Genomic DNA, 12,740 nt, shown 5'->3' on the forward strand with positions numbered 1-12,740 from the left:
GGCGGGGCAAGGGGTAAATTCAACTGCGCTGGGTCTCAAGTCCGGAGTTGCCAGGTAACACCAAGCTGTGCCCTAGACTCCCACTCCCGCTTGCTGTGCGGTCCCAAGCTCTCCCCACACCGGAAGAGCAGACAAGAAACCACACACACACACACACACTTCCCGTCTTTATTGCACTGGATTCTTCCGCGTGCTTATACATCGTAAGCTGTGCCGGAGCTCTCCCAGACACCTCAAGCTCTCGGCCCCACTGGACCCGCCACCTTCAGCACAAGAAGAGAGGCTTCCTTCCCGTCTGCACCTTTCCAGTGGATCAGGTAGTGCCGCAGCGCCTCGTGTAGTCCTGGATGGAGGCCTGAAAGTGTTCTGTATTGTTGAGTTCTGGACGGCAGAGAATCACATAGCACTTGGGGAGGAAGTAACCGCTGAAGCCGCCGCTCAGTGTGGTCAGCCCTGCCAGCACATTGACCGCAGGCAGGTAGCTGCCCTGGTAAATGCTGGCCATGGTGAAGAAGGCGATCCAGGATACGAAGTTGAGGAGCAGGCTGAAGGTGACACATTTGGCTTCATTATAGTTCTCTGGCAGTTCCTTACCCAGGTAGCTGCAGACGAAGGTACTGATGGAGAGGAGAATGTTGTGGGTGAAAGCCAACAGGAAGCCTACAGAGTTGACCTCTGTGCACTCGAGAATCACCAGATGGGGGAAGCGCTGGTATTCCCTGGTGGGTCGTGGGGTCCACATTACAAGCCATGTGAGACAGATGAGCAAATGGACCGTGGAGCTGACAATGACGAATAGACCTGCACCATGGTTTTGGGCCCAGGTACGGTAGAATGTGGGCACCTTGGTAGAAAACTTGAAGATGATGACCAGTTGGAAGGAGCGGATTGTCAGGCAGGAGAGGAAGATGGCAAACCCGAGAGAAAAGAGGGGCTGACGCAGCAAGCACGCGGGCACCGTGGGCTCCCCGAAGAAGCTATAGAAGCTGCAACTTCCGGCCACCAGGGAACCCAGCATGAGGAAGCACAGCCTACCCCCAGCTGACCTCACTACAGGTGTGTGAAAATGCCAGGCAAACAGGCCAGCAGTCCCAACCAGCAGCAGCAGCAATAGCGTGTTAGCTGCTATTAGCACCAAAGAGATGGGTTCATGCCAAGCCAAGAACTCCACCGTGCGTGGGAAGCAAGTAGTGCTCTCCTTGGGTGCCCATTCTTCTGTTCCACAAGGCTGGCAGATGTGAAGCTCTGAAAGGGAAGACAAGGTTTCTGAGAGCCAGGTGAGCAGAAGGAAGGGGAAGATGGGGGAAGGGAGGTCCAGGTCCTGCAAGATTCTGGGAGAGTTGCACCTTGGCAGATAGGTTTTTGGAGCCATCGTGAGAAGTGAGCTTACAACAAGTACAGGCTAAGCACGGCCTCAAAGGCTCAGGATCCCAAAGGGGGTTTGCAAATACAGAGAGCTTTATGCAGCTCTGCCTACAGGACCATCTTTTAAAAAAAAACAAAAAACAAAAAAAACCAAAACGGGCTGGAGAAATGATGGCTCAGCGGTTAAGAGCACCGACTGCTCTTCCAGAGGTCCTGAGTTCAAATCCCAGCAACCACATCATGGTGTCTCACAACCATCTGTAATGGGATCCGATGCCCTCTTCTGGTGTGTCTGAAGACAGCTACAGTGTACTCATATACAAAATAAATAAATGTTTAAAAAAAAAAAACCAAAGTGCTTGCCTAGGAAGCGCAAGGCCCTGGGTTCGGTCCCCAGCTCCGAAAAAAAGAACCAAAAAAAACCAAAAAACAAAAAACCCAAGATTTCTTATGTATACAGCAGCGTTCTGCCTGCACGAAGAGGGTACCAGATCTCATAGATGGTTGTGAGTCACCATGTGGTTGCTGGGAATCAAACTCAGGACCTATGGAAGAGCAGACAGTGCTCTTAACCTCTGAGCCATCTCTCCAGTCCCAAAATGTCTTATCTTTAAATGGGATCCGATGCCCTTTTCTGGTATATCTGAAGACAGCTACAGTGTGCCCATATAAATAAAATATTAAAAAAGAAATAAGATTTTTTTTTTTTTTTGGAGCTGGGGACTGAACCCAGGGCCTTGCGCTTGCTAGGCAAGCGCTCTACCACTGAGCTAAATCCCCAACCCCTAAAAATAAGATATTTTTGTCTCTCTCTGCAAGATTTAACCAGATCCACTTTCTGCGTTCATACTCCAAGATATCTGAGTCCTGACTCCCTGGTGATGGGTGACAGATACTCCCATCACCACAGAGAGATTAAAAGAATGCATCCCCCTGGCGGTAAGCTCCAAGGTGAGTTCATAGCCCCCTACTGTGCTCCCTGCCCTCCGCTTTGAGTCAATGAAAGGGGCACATGGGCTATAGATATGCTAGTACATGTGTTTAATTCAAACCATTCAAGTACTTGACTCCTTGGCACAGGGAAAGGACTTCATATAAACAGCATGGCCAAGGAGTCAAGTGTGTGTTTGAATAAAGAGGTTGGGAGCTGGTGGGTGTGGAACCAGTGCTCTGACAGAGAACACACCAAGGTCTGAGGCTTCCCGATGGTTATCAGAATTCAGCCCAGTGGCAAGTGTCCTCCAATCTGTACCCAGCTGGTAGTTGGAACAGGCTTGGCCCATGGGAAGCGGCACTATTAGGAGGTGTGGCCCGGTTGGAGGCCCAGTGTGTCACTGTGTAGGTGGACTTTGAGGTCTCCTAATGCACATGTGTAGAAGAGAGACCCTCCTCCTGGCTGCCTTCAGAGAAGATGAAGACGTCTCAGCTCCATCTCCAGCACCAAGTCTGCCTGCAGTCGGCCATGCTCCCTGCCATGACGGACTGGACCTCTGAAACTGTAAGCCAGCTCCAGCAAAGAGTTTGCTTTTGTAAGAGTTGCCTTGCCTCTCTCCTTCCTCTGCTCTCTCCCTGTCCCTGCGGGCTGTTTCTCTCTTCCTCTCTCACTTCTCTCTCCCTTCCCATGACAACTTCCCTGATCTCAGTCCTTGTGGCCAGCGAACTGAGAGCGGCTTCCCAATAAACCTGCATTTAATTAAAAAAATAAAAAGAGTTGGCTTGGTTATGGTGTCTCTTCACAGCAATGGAGACCCTAACTAGCACACTAACTGACAAGCCAGTGAGCTGGAGTCCAGGGCCCTTAGGTGCTGGAACACTCACCTTCTGCCTGTTCCCTCACCTTGGATGCTGGAGCACTCACCTTCTTCCTGTTCCCTCACCTTGGGTGCTGGAGCACTCACCTTGAGTGCTGGAGCACTCACCCTCTTCCTGTTCACTCACCTTGGGTGCTGGAGCACTCACCTTGAGTGCTGGAGCACTCACCTTGGGTGCTGAAGTGCTTACTACCTTGGGTGCTGGAACACTCACCTTCCTGCTCCCTCACCTTGGGTGCTGGAGCACCCACCCTCTTCCTGTTCACTCACCTTGGGTGCTGGAGCACTCACCTTGAGTGCTGGAGCACTCACCTTGGGTGCTGAAGTGCTTACTACCTTGGGTGCTGGAACACTCACCTTCCTGCTCCCTCACCTTGGGTGCTGGAGCACCCACCCTCTTGCTGTTCCCTCACCTTGGGTGCTGGAGCACTCACTTTAAGTGCTGGAGCACTCACCCTCTTCCTGTTCACTCACCTTGGGTGCTGAAGCACTCACTTTAGATGCTGAAGCACTCACCCTCTTGCTGTTCCCTCACCTTGAGTGCTGGAGCACTCACCTTGAATGCTGGAGCACTCACCCTCTTGTTGTTCCCTTGCCTTGGGTGCTGGAGCACTCACCCTCTTGCTGTTCCCTCACCTTGGGTGCTGGAGCACTCACTTTAAGTGCTGGAGCACTCACCTTCTTCCTGTTCCCTCACCTTGAATGCTGGAGCACTCATCTTGGGTGCTGGAGCACTCACTTTAGATGCTGGAGCATTCACCTTGAATGCTGGAGCACTCACCCTCTTGCTGTTCCCTCACCTTGGGTGCTGGAGCACCCACCCTCTTCCTGTTCACTCACCTTGGGTGCTGAAGCACTCACTTTAGATGCTGAAGCACTCACCCTCTTCCTGTTCACTCACCTTGGGTGCTGAAGCACTCACTTTAGATGCTGAAGCACTCACCCTCTTGCTGTTCCCTCACCTTGAGTGCTGGAGCACTCACCTTGAATGCTGGAGCACTCACCCTCTTGTTGTTCCCTTGCCTTGGGTGCTGGAGCACTCACCTTGGGTGCTGGAGCACCCACCCTCTTGCTGTTCCCTCACCTTGGGTGCTGGAGCACTCACCTTGGCTACTGGAGCACCCACCCTCTTCCTGTTCACTCACCACTCATGTTGAGAAAGGTCCCAGCTTCGCAGGGCACACACTCAAAGCAGCAGTGGTGGGAACCCACAACCACCCTGTGGTGCCCTGCCAGACAGTCCGTGGTACACACTGACACAGGCACCTGTTAGAAGTCACAGTGGTTTGCAATCACACAGGAGCCCAAGTCAAGGGACAGCTCACAGAGGGGGGAGATATCTGTGCCGCCGCCTTCCTGGTTCACTCTCACAGCACAGTCTGGGGTCAGATGTGCCAGGATCCAGCTGGGCATCTGTTTGACAACACATGTGGCTGGCATCCCTGGCAGGACTCCAGATCTAAGGTGGCCTGACGTGTGGGGCCCCTGTCCTGCTCTGGGTAGGCGTCACTCCCCAGGTTCCCGTAACATAAAGCAGTTACCTGGTGAGCAACCATGTCCTTTTACCTGATTGTTCTTCCCGTGCCACTGGATTTTTGTCTTATTTATGTCCAGATGAACTGGAGACAGTGAGGCAGAGCCAATGATCTCAAAGGTCCATTCAGGTCCATTCCAGTCCCAGGCGATGATGTCGTAGTAACCTAGAGTGTCCCCGTTGTCATCAAATGCCACAGTATTCTCATGTAGAAGAAAATTCACCTTGTAGATCTGCTGAAGAAGCTAGGGTAGACAGATTTCATGAAGCCACCATAGACCACACAGACCCAGGCAGCCCAGGAAGCAAGCAGGGTTCTCTGATGCCCTGGGTGGTCCCAACCTCGCTGGTTCCTTCCTCGACACGGCAAACCGTTCTCGCTCCTAGAGATTCCCTTGACCCCTGACCAGCCTCCTGAGAGGAGACCTCTAACAAAGGACTCTTTTGTAAACATCCTTAGCCTTTGACCCCTCTGGGGCATGCTGGGTAGATGAAGACAAAGCTCAAAGAAGTGAAAAGTTTCTATAGGAGACAACCACCAGCCGGCTACCCACTGTCTCCTCAGATACTCAGCGTACCCTTACCGCTGGGATTGGATGTTCTGGATGCAGACACCCTGGCTGGAACCTCTTACCTGCCAGGGGTAGACTGGGCCTCTGGAACAGATCTCAGAAGTACATCCCAGGAGCTGGTGGAGGCCGTGGGCCACAGCGTACACAGCCTCATACACTCTGTAGGCGGCACTCATGGAGAAGGCTCCAAGCGTGGGCATGTTACGAGTCGTGAACGTGTGGCACTCCCGGCACAGCTGGTTAGTGCTGCACCAGGACCCCTCCGGGCAAGCGCTGGGAGCAGCTGTTACAGCCCTGACATAAGACTCCTCAAACTCCTTCAGCCCAGGGACTTGTCTCTGCTGGACGGCCACACCGAGCACCGTCCCAATGCCTTGGATCCCAGTCACGCTGGTGATGTACGTGGAGATGGCCCAGTCTTCTGAGGCGACCCACACTTTGCCAGTCAGGTTGGCCAGCACCACGGACCTGAAGAACACTCTAGCCAGGTGCCGGTTAGAGAAGACCACAACCACGGTGGTCCTGGCCTGAGCCAGATGCTGCATCATGCTCTGCATCCTCGGGTCACCCACCCGGGCAGAGAAAGGCACGATGTCCTTGAAGGCGACGCAGATGCCCCGGGGCACGGCCAGCTCCTCCAGCGCCTGCACACCCAGCTGCCCGTAATCACCGTAGCTGCCAATGAGCGAGATCCACACCCACCCAAAACTCTGCAGCAGCTGCACCATGACCTCCACCTGGTGCCGGTCACTGGGGACGGTACGAAGGAAAGACGGGAACTTGCGCTTGGCACTGAGTACCACGCTGCTTGCCTCATAGCTGACCTGTGGGGAGGGGTTCCATCCAGTGGGATCAGCAGCATCCCCATAACCGAGGTCTGCCCCTCTCCCACAGTGCTCACCCAGTATAGAGGGATGGGAAGAGGGCAGGCTTCTCTAGGGAGTCCCAGGGGCTGTGGGGATCTGCCTGACAGAGAAGCGAAAGGGCCACGTGTTTTAAAACATGGGACAAGCCACGCTGTCTTGGCCATAGGTCCTCAGCATGAAAAGGGCAGGGCAGGGGACCTTAACTCTCAAGCTGAGGGGCTCACTTCCATCCAGCACCCTGTCGGGAGCTAGGGTTCCCTCTGAGAAATGATCAAGTTTGAGGAGTATATCTCTAGTTCAAGGGAAATGTTCTGGAGAGGCTACGGAGCCAGGGACTGATGAAATCACTTGCTTGAGGGATTTCGACACATCACTAAAAGGTGAAAGGTTTAACCAGGTATGGCAACACTTAGGAGGGGGAGGGAGGAGGATCAGGAGTTCAAAACTGCTCTGGGCTGTGATGCAGGTACAGGGCCAATCTGGCCTACTGGAGTCCCTGTCTCAAAAAGCCAAAGGAGAAAAGATGAAAGACGGGCTCTGAAGGGAAACCACACTTGTATGATGATCCAAAAACTGTCGGTAAAAACCCAGGGGGCCACATACGCCATGGTAAGGCTGCAAAGGAAAGTGACCTCAGCACAGAGCGGCTGGTGGGGAAAGTGGGTGAGAGATGCGTGCTCACAAGTCACAGTGCCAGGTCTCCACGGCCTGCAATGGACTGCAGGGAAGAGGAGACCAGGGAAATACTGGGTGCCTCAAGGGCAGAAGGACCCTCCCTGGAGACTGAACTTAAAGATGAGTGGAGAAGACATGAAGCCAAGGACAGCACCGTGCAAGGAGCCGGTGGGCAGGTGGGCATGTCACTAAGAAACCGTGTAGGATAAAGGACTGACAAGCACTCATTGGGCTTGGAGCTCTGCAAGGTACTCCTGCTACAGCTGGATCAAGTGAGGACAGAATCCAAGGCTGAGGCACAAAAGGAAGAGCCAAAGAAGCTACACTCGAGTGAGTGTTCTAGGAAGCTCAATGGCAAAGGGTAGGGAGAGCCAGGCCCATAAGCACAGGGGACCCAGAAGAGGGATCACTGTCTGCTTAGACTGCTGAGCACAGCAGGGACCAGGCTTAGGGCAGTACAGAACCACCAAGGAACATCAAGGAAGGAAGACACCACACCAGCAGGTGGCAGTGTCTGAGCTGGGAAGTAAAGGCTGTTTGGATGACAAAGGCAGACTTTGGATGGAGGGAAGTCACAGAGAGAGAATGACTGGGTAGCAACACTTCCAAAGGGAAGACAGAGGACCAGGTGGAGTGGTGTGCTCCTTTAATTACAGCACTTGGGAGGCAGAGGCAGGGGATCTCTGTGAGTTTGAGGCCAGCCTAGTCTGCATAGTGAGTCCCAGGACCGCTACATAGTGAGATCCTGTCTCAAAACAAAAGAAAAGGGCGGCTGGAGAGATGGCTCAGTGGTTAAGAGCACTGACTGCTCTTCCTAGAGGTCCTGAGTTCAATTCCCAGCAACCACATGGTGGCTCACAACTCTGTAATGGGATCTGGTGCCCTCTTCTGGTGTGTCTGAAGACAGCTACAGTGTACTCATACATAAATAATATAAAAATAAATATCGATAAAATAATAAAAATAATATAAACATAAACAAGAAAGAAAACTTTTTTAAAGGACCAGCTTTCCCAATATGGGTGAGGCAGAAGTCTGGAAGCAGCTCAGAGAAAAGGAGGCAGGAAGATTGGGCAGCAGCAACACAGGCAGGATGGCTGCAACCCTGGAGAGCAGGGACTTCAGGGAGAGCAAGGGACAGCCTAGCCTCAGAGTTCCCATTGCCCTCCGCCCTAGAGATCCCTGAGGCCCAGCTTACCAGGGGCATCAGGAAAGGACCCAGCAAGGCAGCGGTAGTGACAGCGTGGTCAGTGTTGTCAGGCCCGATGAAGGCCACCACCTTGGAGGAGTGGTTGCGAAGGTCTTTCTGTATCTCTATGTGGCGGGGCCCTTGCAGGGCAAGCACCCTCAGGGTGGCATACACATTGGCAGATTCTGAGCACACGTCGTACAGCTCATACCCCAGGGTGATGTTGGGAAGCAGGGCCGAGGAGTTGTTTATCTCCTCAACAGTGAACCGCATGGCTTGGAAGAGGTGGTAGCCATGGCCGTTGAAGCTGTCGGGCCTGTAGGGAAAGCCCTGTGAGAATTGAGAAGGTTAAAGCCCTCCAGGTGCTCAACTCAGCCTCCTGCATTCCAGGCTTTGGGGGTGCAGAACAGAAGCTCTGAGGTTTCTGTCCAAGCCAGCACCATCCTGAAACACCTTGCCTCAGGTTCTCAGAACTGAGACTGTCACACATGAGCAAAGTGTAGTTAGTGTCTTTGTTGAACGTACAAAGTTTTCTGCTCTCACAGGAACGTGATTTTTTTTTAAAGATTTATTTATTTATTTATTTATTTATTTATTTATTGTATGTGAGTACACTGTAGCTGTCTTCAGGCACACCAGAAGAGGGCATCAGGGGGCTGGGGATTTAGCTCAGTGGTAGAGCGCTTACCTAGGAAGTGCAAGGCCCTGGGTTCGGTCCCCAGCTCCGAAAAAAAAGAACCAAAAAAAAAAAAAAAAAAAAAAAGAAGAGGGCATCAGATCCCATTACAGATGGTTGTGAGCCAACATGTGGTTGTTGGGAATTGAACTCAGGACCTCTGGAAGAGCAGTCAGTGCTCTTAACCACTGAGCCATCTCTCCAGCCCAACATGATGGGCTAATAAAGGAAAACAAAGACCTTTCCTTCTTGGCTGCTGCCGTTCTACAGCATGTAAGCCTCCGACCAGCATGTCTTCAGATTGGATGGTACAAGAATGCTTGGCTAGGGCTGGACTACTGCTCCTCCTGAGTTCAACTCCCAGCAACCACAAGGTGGCTCACCACCATCTATAATGGGGTCTGATGCCCTCTTGTGGTGTGTCTGAAGACAGCTACGGAGTACTCATATATAATAAATAAATCTTTAAGAAGAAAGAATGCTAGAGTACCTAAATGTCTGTCCAAGCCTTAACCTAAGTTTCTAATACGTTGCTCAGCGACTTTTGGCATGGCGTTGGGACAGAATCCTCAATAATTTCTGAAGTAGCCCTAAGCATACTTTGGCCATTTATCTTTTATTTATTTACTTTTTCTTTTTTCTTTTTTTTCGGAGCTGGGGACCGAACCCAGGGCCTTGCGCTTGCTAGGCAAGTGCTCTACCGCTGAGCTAAATCCCCAACCCCCACTTTGGCCATTTATACTACATATTTGAAGTAGTGTTCTCAGCAATGAACTAATTAACTCTGAAATAATTCTGTGTCTGGAGGTTCCAAGTATTCAGCTGAGATTTGTGTAAAAAATAAATACATTCATCTTATTAGTATGCAATAGTCTTTCTTTTTTCTTTTCTGTTTTCTTTTTTCTTTTTTTTTTTGTTTGTTTGTTTTCTTTTTTTTTTTTCTTGAGACACTATGTCACTATATAGCTCTGGATGGATGGCCTGGGATTATATAGATAAGGCTGGCCTAGAACTCACAGAGATCCAATGAGTGCTGGTCTTAAAGGTGTGTATGGCCATGCCCAAATACCTACCTATTTTGTATGCCTAAAGTCATGTTACAAAATTCTCAGGGGGCCGGGGCTGGAGAGATGGCTCAGTGGTTAAGAGCATCTGATCCCTTCTTCTGGCACACAGGTGTACATGCAGATAGAGCACTCATACATTAAACAAACAAACAAACAAAGTTTTAAAAAAAGCCTCAGGGGTACTGGAGAGGTAGATCAGTGGTTAAGAGCACTGCCTGCTCTGCCAGAGGTCCAGGGTTCAATTCCCAGCAACTACACGGTGGCTCACAACCGCCTGTAACTCTAGTGCCAGAGGATCTGATGCCCTCTTTTGTCCTCTGTGGACACACGACAGTTGGATATATTTGTAGGCAAAATACCCACACATACAAAAAAATCTTCAAAAACCTTTTCCAGATAAAAATCGCCCTGAATCCAAAAGTGAAGAAGCCCTGCTCTAAAGAAACGGGGTTAACACACACATGCCCTTCCCCCAACCCCCTCAGCCTCAAGCACACAGAAGCACGGGCACAGGAGGACGACTTTACAGAACTAGTTCACGTGATGGTAAAGTTCAAAGTTCGCAGGGCCGGACAGACTGCTGAGTCTGAGGACAGACGGATACTCTGATCCTTCCCGGGACCCCTGCCTTCTCCCTGAAGGCCTTAAATGGATTGCGTGCGGCCCATTTACTGCCCATTGGCGAGCTCTTTCATGCAGCCTATCCATCTAAATGTTAACCACGGCAAGAACACTCTTTCACAGTAGCAACTAAATGAGTTTGAGCCAGGGACTCTAGGCGCCATCTCTTGGTCAAACTGATACATAAAATTAACCATTACACCCGCCTCACAGGGCTTGACCTAAGCTGAGAGCTCTCGGTTTTGGTAGCTGTTGTCACCAGGGAGGGGCACACACGATGCTAAGGATTTGACAGAAAGAGCATGTCAACCTGCCCTGTTCCCCAGCTCGCTGACTTTTAACCGCCCCCCCAATTTGTCACCTGTGTCCCCAGAGCGAATTGAGAGCCTCACTACCTCTTCACCGTAAGATCTGAGTTACCTGAAGCCAGTTTTCTTTTCCTTTTTAAAAAATATTTATTTATTTGATGTATGTGAGTACACTGTAGCTGTCTTCACACACATCAGAAGAGGGCATTAGATGCCGTTACAGATGGTTGTGAGCCAGGTGTCCCAGAACCCTATGTCCCGGCCAGCAGTCAGGCAGTCATCATGTGCGGTGCCATTGCTCCGGACCTCCCTTCCCAGCGTGAGGCTTACATAGACTGCACGCAGCCACCTCGAAAAGGAAACCCCTGAGGAACTGCACTTGCCTGCCGGAGAAAAACCAGGAGACTTGAACGGAGTTACAACCCACTGGAACGGCAAAAACAAAAGAATATAGTGCAGTATAAATAATAACACCCAGGGGGCTGGAGAGATGGCTCAGCGGTTAAGAGCAGTGGCTGGTCTTCCAGAGGTCCTGAGTTCAATTCCCAGCAACCACACGGTGGCTCACGACCATCTGTAATGGGATCCGATGCCCTCTTCTGGCGTGTCAGCGACATGATACCCATATAAATAACAACAGCACGGCAAACTAGGGATGGACTCCTTAAGCTCCGGACTTGGACTTCAGTCATTATAGATTGCTGGGGACTGGCTAGCTAGCTCAGGGGCAAGCTGAGAGGTCCTGCTTCATTTTACTCTAAGGGAGAGTCTCTGTGACAGGACTTCTGGCCTTAGCTGGTCTTGAACTCACCGTGTAGCTGAGGCTGACCTTGAACTTGTGATCCTCCTGTCTCCATCCCCTTAGTATGGAGATTATATGTATTGCATGCCTTAGCCACCAAATCCAGCTGATACGGTGCTTGAGCCTAAACCCAGAGCCTCACATACAGGCACCAAACAGATATACCCTCAACCACTAAGGGACAGCTCTGCTGGCCCCTACTTACCTGTCACAACTTGTCACCAGAGGTCTGTGTCTCACCTGCAGACAGTCACCATGGAGGGAGAACAGACCTGCAAGGAGGAAGTCCCCAGGAAGGCTGAAGCCTGGAGAGGACTCTGTCCTTTGGCAGCTGAAAGCCCAGCAGTAGACCAACTGCAGGCTGAGCAGCAGGTGAGCAGCCCAGAAGAGCATGCTGGCCAGCCGTCGTCCCTCTGCCCAGCATGGCTGAGCACAGCTCTGACGAGGGCTGCTTAAGTGCCGTGAAGGACAGCTGCCCAGGCGCGTTTTTGTAACTTCATGCCCTTGAAAGGGGAGGGACTGGAGCCCAGTTGTGGAAAGGCTGTGGGTCTTCCGGACTGTGGTCTCTCTCAGGAACTGGGCAGGGCCAGGACATGGATGGAAACCAGGTGGATCCCTGAGACCCCCTCCCCTGGATAGTTGTGGTTTTTGTCCTTGTTCAGGCTCACCGGTCTCAGGAAGTGAGCCCTGCTGGTTTTCATGGAGGATAGGGAGGGCTGGGGCACTGAAGGTCAGGCTTACTGTCAGGGAGCTGGTTTGTTTGTTTGTTTGTTTGTAAGTGTTCTCTTGCTCTGTCACCCAGGCTGTCTTTGAACATCAGAGCTCAAACCATCCTCCTACTTCATTCACAGGAGTAACTGAGCTTACTGCTGGCTTGTGTCAACACAAGTTACAGAACATAGTAAACCTCGCGTAGTAAACCTGAAACCAGGCTTCGCGACGACCGCAGTATTCAGACATTCAAAGTGTGAGCTAATCATCACGGTTTAACCTTGTTGTCCAGGATTGTTCCCATCTGCCAGAAGACAAATGTATGCAAACCCAACATATACAAATGGACCGGATTTGCCAATCCTGGAGGGTTTTTTTTTTTCTTTTCTGCAAAAAGAAAAAAAAAATCCCAGGTGGATTTCCTGAGAGGTGGCCTGGTGGTTAAATCCAAAGGGGTTTGGCTCCCCCGTCTCCAACCGGCCAGGGTGGGCTTTTGCATAATGTAAATGGGGCTCCGGGTGGGACCTCCAAGCTTCCCTCCTG

The 12,740-nt window shown here is 51.4% G+C and overlaps 1 protein-coding gene across 4 annotated transcripts; it reads right to left on the minus strand.

Moving 5' to 3' along the window:
- Window positions 1-154: 154 nt before the first annotated feature.
- Tas1r1 (taste 1 receptor member 1) lies at window positions 155-12,725 on the minus strand. 4 transcript variants are annotated; one of them, XR_010066345.1, is made up of 7 exons: window positions 11,692-12,725; window positions 8,022-8,328; window positions 5,345-6,106; window positions 4,743-4,955; window positions 4,322-4,442; window positions 2,552-3,048; window positions 1,107-1,245 (listed from the first exon to the last, which is right to left on the minus strand). XR_010066345.1 is itself a non-coding variant. In XM_008764341.2 (6 exons), exons 2-6 carry the CDS (start codon window positions 8,283-8,285, stop codon window positions 314-316), a joined length of 2,292 nt encoding a protein of 763 aa, XP_008762563.1. In that variant the 5' UTR covers window positions 8,286-8,342; window positions 11,692-11,829; the 3' UTR covers window positions 155-313. The 4 variants fall into 4 exon arrangements, 3 of the variants coding, with proteins under 3 accessions (XP_008762563.1, NP_445757.1, XP_038965298.1); XM_008764341.2 differs by lacking the exon at window positions 2,552-3,048 and having other exon boundaries at window positions 155-1,245; window positions 8,022-8,342; window positions 11,692-11,829; NM_053305.1 differs by lacking the exon at window positions 2,552-3,048 and having other exon boundaries at window positions 158-1,245; window positions 11,692-11,879.
- Between the last annotated feature and the right edge of the window lie 15 nt (window positions 12,726-12,740).

Source organism: Rattus norvegicus, chromosome 5 (assembly GCF_036323735.1).
Source record: "Rattus norvegicus strain BN/NHsdMcwi chromosome 5, GRCr8, whole genome shotgun sequence".
Classification (NCBI taxonomy): domain Eukaryota; kingdom Metazoa; phylum Chordata; class Mammalia; order Rodentia; family Muridae; genus Rattus; species Rattus norvegicus.